This window comes from Empidonax traillii, unplaced genomic scaffold, assembly GCF_003031625.1.
Source record: "Empidonax traillii isolate 1590-97213 ecotype Southwest subspecies unplaced genomic scaffold, ASM303162v1 scaffold75:size1520028, whole genome shotgun sequence".
Lineage (NCBI taxonomy): Eukaryota > Metazoa > Chordata > Aves > Passeriformes > Tyrannidae > Empidonax > Empidonax traillii.
Window position 1 is genome coordinate 1043004 of NW_020955268.1, and position 6907 is coordinate 1049910.

Sequence of the window (6907 nt, forward strand, 5' to 3'; positions counted from 1 at the left end):
CGTGTCTGTGTGTAGGTAAGCTTGATTTCTGCCCTTCCTCAAGATACATTTGATCTTTGATATTGTTGCTTGAAGAAAGACCGTGATCTGTCTTATTTAAGACATTTGCACTTACAGAAGGGATACAGTCACCCTCTGAGAGATTTCTGCTTAGATCTCTCTGTGTAACATGCTTTTCAAGTATTTGAAATGGGGGTTTTTTTTGAGTGAAGTCTATATTTATAGCTGTTTCCTTATAGTAGTAGTTACATGTGTTGTATTTTCAGTTTTGGTATTGTACACACTCAATATTTAACCCATTTTTTACCTTTGCAGCCACCCATCTATTTCCAGCTGGTGTATACAGTTTAGTTTGGGATCAACTGTTTCTAAAAAAGCCATCATTTGCCTAGCCAAAAGCCTAAATACCCTCACTACGTGGAAAAATAATTTTCTTCATCTCTTTGATTTGACTACTGATATGCAAAATTTGTCTTATTCTTTGGGAGGCATTAGTAATAAGCCACTGTCCTTGTTGACATTTCTTAATGATTCCCAGCCCTACCTGCATACCAGTGAGCTCCAATGGCACCTGTAGCTGCTTCTGACAAAGAAAAAGCTTTCTTTTTCAAAAGGATATGCAAACTGATCCATAAGACAAGGTAGAGGCAGCTTTCCCTGTGCAGGGTGTATCTCTGATATAGTAAACTGTTAACCATTATGGAAGTATAGTAATTGATTACTGGTTAGCAATTAAAAGTTTGACAGTCGAGAAGCTCAACCCAGATTTATGCAATATTTATACCTTAGTATGTTTGTCTGTAGACCTTGTATCCATAAATCCTCATAAAATACCTGTGAAATGTGTAATGAGACAGCCTAATTTCAGCTAAAGAAAAAATGAGACTCTAAGGAGAAATTGCTGAATTCGAAATTGGGAGTAATCTTTTGATTTTAATCTTTTAGACTAGACTTAGAACAGTGTAAAAAAAATACTATTTAATGTTTAATAAATACTTTGATTTACTAACACTACATTTATGCAAAATTTCCAAAATACTTACTCTGACTTTCTATTTCTTTTTGTAGCCTTACATTTTTACAGATCCACCTACCATAAGAGTTGCTCATGGAAGGATTTTTTCAGAAGTTGTTTGTTTTTTTCACCATGTAACACATACCATGCGACTTTATAAAGTCCAGGGTAAGAGCTGTGAAATTCTGTCTCTCTTGGCAGTTATTTTTCATCCCTACAGCCTTGGATGCCTTTTTAGTGTTTAAATGCACTTTTGAACTAGTGCAGAATTCATCAGACTGAATCTTTATGAGTCCAGTGGATCAAGATTCGTCTCTGAGTATCATGCTAGTCATTAAGGCATGGTATACTTAAACTCAACAGATTTGTTGGAGGTACCTCTTCAAACTTTACTGAGTCATCTGAATGCTGTAAGTAACTCTAAATTTTGAAAACAAGGAAAAGAAAGCAGAAAAATCTTGGAGATGATGTGGTTTCTTTCATAGTTTCGAGCTTACTGACTGAGGTACAACAATATCTTCTCTAAAGTTGCAAAGAATATAAGAGTGAATATTGGTGGCATTAATAGAGAAGTCTAGTTTACTTCACAACTGTAGGCTTTAGTTATCTGTGAGTTTCCTCTGTATGTCCTTCATTTGCCTGGAAGAGCTTATGACAGAGTTGGCTGTGTCTGCTGAGAGGCACCAGCACCAAATATCAACTTATTTGCTCTTAGGACATAACATCATATCAGTTTTGCTTTCTTCTTCTTCAGTAATGCTTTTGGTTTTTTTTGTTTCTCTACTGTTCAGGTGCAGATTTCCAAGAATAGTCTAGGTAAAGAGTAATTTTGCAAAGTCTGTACCCTTCTAAACTTGATTAAATTGGACAGTTAAAAATGTAAAAGAGGGAGGAAATCACGGCACAAATGAATACATTTATTTTCCTCTGAAATGTTAACATGCTTAAGTGTATCTTTCTGTAATTAAGTAACATACATTTTCCATTATTCATCTGTTTGTATGAATTTGGAATAAAGAAGCACTGGTTAACATTTTCAACACTTGAAGGAACTTATACCATGTTTTATATTAGCATTACTTTTACCATAGATGTCAAAAGTGTCTTTGCGGTTTTTAAAATCTTATTTATAGTATTTAATTATTTTTCCTAAGCACCTTCAAAACCAAATAATGATACTATAAGTACTTTGAAAGCCTTCCTTGCTCTTTTCATTCTTTCCTTTACATTTCAAAAATGGTATTGACATCATCTGTTTCATTATGATCTATTTATCTTTCTTTGTGAGTGTACTGTCTAGGTTTTTGTTTTTCATTTTGGGGGATTTTTCCCTGACAAATTTTAATTCATCACAGGGTTTCAATACTTACACCATTACATATTCAGTCATCGTGGTGAAGTCCTGTACCATACATACAGCTTTTAAAAGAAAAAATTAGGTGAAAAGTATTTTATATATTTTCTGTTCACTTTTTGGCATATTTTCATTTTAATTTCTTCATGTGAAGTTTTCTTTTTCAAAGTTTAAAATTTAGGAACTTTGCATCATTGTTTTGCTGGAGTCTGTTTCCTGGGCTTTGTAAGGAAAGTTATTTATATAGCATTATTTCAATTAGAATGAGATATTTTGAAACCTAACTAGGTAGGTACAGTAACAAAGTATGTGGAAAGAAATCAATAGGTGTGTATGCATAAACATGCATTTTATTTTCAAATAAAGACATGGTGTCCTATTGTAACCTACCCTGCTTTCCATGGGGGAGCAAGCCTGATTGCATGGCTAATCCAACTGTTGGACAGTACTTCCTACAATAGTCCTACAGCTTCTTCAGCAGTCTTGGTAAAACACTGCTTTTACACTTTTGGCCTTAGAACTCTGCTGATTTTGAGCAGAAAATACTCTGTGTTGACAACTGTTCAATAATAGATAATTAAGTGATTTTTAATTTCTGCTGCTATTGACATTACTTTTGATATCAGCATGATTTTCTTGGTTTTTTAATCAGAACTTTTTGTTTTATTATCTTCATAATTGTATTTTTGTATTAATTCAAATTATGTAGTAGAAAAAACCGGAAACTAGTTTAGAATCTGGTAATTTAAAAATTCTAAGTTAAAATACTTTATCGTTGTGCAATGTGCTCAAACTTGTATAGTCCTACTTTAAATAGTTGGAAAATCTATGACTAAGAGCATCAAAAGTAGAGCATATAAATCTACTTCTTCCAGACTCGGTTTGGGAAAATATAAGTAATTACCTGAACTGAATGTTTTTCTTTTAACACTGTACTGGTAAATGTTAACATTTTAACAGTTGCTGGGACTGCTGCAGGTGGCATTCAAATTTTAAAGCAGATGAGGAAAAAAATATATCTCTCTGTGCTTGGTGGAATTCTTTCACAATTGTTAGTCCCATTATATTACAGAAAGGATGAAAGCAATCACGATGAATGATGGTATGATTCCTCTCCAAACTGTGTCTTGAACTGTTTGAAAAGGTTAGGCTATTATTACAGGTATTTAATTTTCAGTACTAGGCACTGTAGAAAAACTAATCACACTGAACAATTTTTTGGCATTTTCAGACACCTAATCCTTCTTTTAATAAGTAGGAATCTTTTCCCTGTTAACAAAGTTTTGTGTCGTGGTTGGGGTTATATCAGCACAGTTTCTTAATTTGCTGTACTAAAGAAAGATTCTCCCCGTTTTGGTTAGAACAGTTGCTCACAGTTTCGTGCTCAGTCAAACAGTTCTATCAAGAAGTTGGTGACTTCATCCTTGTCTGTGAATGACCAGGTCTTGCTCCAGAATATTAGCTGCTGTTAAAGACATCACTGAACTGGCTTCCAGTATCTGGTTAGGTATAACAGAAAAACAGAAACTAGCAGTGTAATACTAGGTTATTGTCTCCTGGGAACATAGTCATTCTTCTGTTTGTGGCAATCACTTTTAAAAATTGAGAGATTTTAAATGCATATTTTTTTCACGTAGGTTTGGAAGGACAGTCTCTCGAAGTTTCCAATATTGTTGACATTAGAGGAGAATATAATCGTGAACTTGCAATGAGAATTTCATCTGACATTAACAGTCGAAATAGATTCTATACTGATCTTAATGGGTATCAGGTAATTGTCATCTATTAATTATAAAAGCCTAGGGTGTCAGGTTTTGACTGTTTAAATCCTTCTGAATGTAAAGATCTTGAGTTAGATTAATCAGTCTCATGTTAAACTGCACTAGTCATTTAAGAGAAGTGCTTTTTAAAATGTATCTATTATAAAATTTGATGTATGCCAGATAAAGAAGTAACTGCTTTTAAGGAGTTTGTTGAATATTGCTTTATATCATTTTTAACTTAAGAATTATAGTAAGGCAAGTTATGATAAGCCACCATGTAGTTGTTTGTATATCTCCATGCCTTCTTTCCCTCTGCTGGTCTATTTAATTAGAGCTCTTTGGATAGCACAATGATAGGTGTGCATAAGGACCAGCAACTCAGACCTAGCGAACAGCTCCTTGCAGCTCAGTTTTAAATATGTGAAGTATTTTTGGATGTATTCTGTTCTATTGATAATGCATCTGATGAAATATAGTATGACTATTGTCTTAACTTCAACCCTGCAGCACACACAAAAGAAAGGAAAAAAAAATTGTTTTGCCTTACCTTCTTTCCTTGCTAAGAGTAATTTTCCAAACACATTGAAAGCCTTACCTGCTGAATAATAGACTACTGTTTTTCCAGTTACAGTGTAGTACTACATTTTGCTGGAGACAGTGAATATTTAAACATAATTTTAATACTACTACTCATTTGTCATGTACCATTTAAGAATTTGACCAACAGTTTAATAAGTTTGCATTATAAATCAACAATTCCTCTTTTGCTTGAATCTATTCACTGCTTGCTCTCTAGAGGGGAAAAAATTTTCTCTCATTCTATAACTGTGATAATTCTTTTTGTAGATTCCCTTGATGGATCTTTCACATTTTTAGAATATTCTTTGATCTAAAAGTTACACTGAAGTTATCATTTCTAAAGTGGTAATTTTAGCCACAAATCTCCAAAAAGCTAAATAATACAGCTGAGTGAGTGCTTTCATGGTGATTATTCTTCCAAAGTACATGGAATAAATGTCTGAAAATGTCTTTGACATTTATATGCACAAAAAGAATGTACTTCATTGAAGTTTGTGTCCATATTGCAGATCCAGCCTAGACTGACGATGAGCAAGTTGCCTCTTCAAGCAAATATCTATCCTATGACTACAATGGCTTATATTCAAGATGTTGGTGTTCGTTTGACACTCCATTCAGCTCAGTCTCTAGGTGTTGCAAGCTTGAAAAATGGTAAATATAAAATGATAGATATGATAAAGGCTTATCCTTCATGATTTTCTGAAATAGTTAATTCAGAGATGACAAAACCTACCTACAAACATTGGAAGAAAGGAAATAAGTGTCTCCAACTCTGACAGATTTTAGAATATGTATGTAAGAGAGGAGGGACAACTTGTTCCTGCATGAGATCCTGTCACCTTCAATGCAAGACCTGTCTCAAACTAGAGGCAGAGGAAAAGGATTGTGAAAAATACAAAAGGAGCAATAAATTCTCAAAACTAGATATTTTCCAGACAAGAACTCTGATGGAACTCAAGCATGAAACAGCAAAACTAAAGGGTTTTTTACTTTTTGTACTGTCCTAGTACAGTACCGAGGACTTACGAAGGATGCTGATCATTTTTTTGTTCAGTTTTTTTGCTTTAGAATAGACAGCACTAGTCTTAAGTTATATACAGTATGGTCTAACTTCCCTTTCTAGGAAAAACAATAGCAGCTTTTTTTAAAGGTTAGCATTAGTGAAATAAAGGTTAAATATGACCCTGGGTAAGAGTCAACAAACATACCTCACAAATTTAATGGAGTACTTTGAAAGAGCTGATGAATGTGTTGACAAGAAAAATCAGTTCATATTAGGATTTCCAAAAGGGACACAGTCTTGTCCCTCAGAGCAGACAAGGGTGTGATGAGTGGAGACTTGAAAGCAGAGGCCAGTTATTGAGTCTGTACTGCTATCAGAATCAGGAGGTATTCAAATAAAGTTTAATTTATATGGTATTGAAAAACAGTGCAGTGAATACTCAGAAGAAAAAAGTCTGTCAGAAACTGTGCCAAAAACCTACTTCTCACTTCCTTTTAAGAAAATATCATAAATACTCTGTTCTGACAAAAGGTCAGTACTATGCTGGATTGGTGGCAGTATTAGCAAACCTAGTTTATTTTAGGGCAAGGAGTTAACACTGACTAATGCTTTTAAAAAACCACGGTGGAAAATACCAAGACCACTGGATAGAATGCCCAAATCACATTTTTTCATGGCTGCCCTCGTCTTGTCCTGATCTTGTGAATGAACTTAACACGAGCAAATGTTGGTATGCACTCATTACATAGGTACTGGGGACTAAATTAGTGTGCAGAGGCTCTGTGAGCTTGCAATAGTGTCTGCATTTGTTCTTTAATAGTGTTAGTCTCTGCATCACAGAGTAATGCACCATCTAAATTCGCAGACACCCCCACTCTCTGTCATAAAATTAGGGAAGTTAAGACTAGCACTGCTTGACATTTTGCGGTTAAGCATCAGGGAGAAACTGACTTTCTGTGAGCACTCATTTCAAATCTGTCAGAGAACATTAGAGGCTTTTCGCCTACTCCAGTTAAATAAAAGAGCAAGATGATGTGTCCCATACCTGGGCATGGCATTTATTTCTTAACCACGTCACTCTTTGACAAACTCTATTACGTCACTCCAGGATAAGATATACCAATCAAATATTTACTCTCTGCCAAAAAAAAAAAAAAAAAAAAAAAAAAAAAAAAAAAAAAAAAAAAAAAAAA

General features: G+C 34.2%; 1 protein-coding gene across 1 annotated transcript in view; it reads left to right on the plus strand.

Annotated features, from left to right (window-relative positions):
• The window catches only part of MAN2A1 (mannosidase alpha class 2A member 1), a 102627-nt gene that overhangs the window by 76095 nt on the left and 19625 nt on the right, over positions 1-6907 (plus strand). The window contains exons 16-18 of the mRNA XM_027880849.1: positions 1069-1183; positions 4007-4140; positions 5221-5362. Of these exons, the coding sequence (XP_027736650.1) occupies positions 1069-1183; positions 4007-4140; positions 5221-5362 (391 nt within the window). The remainder of the gene's footprint in view (positions 1-1068; positions 1184-4006; positions 4141-5220; positions 5363-6907) is intronic.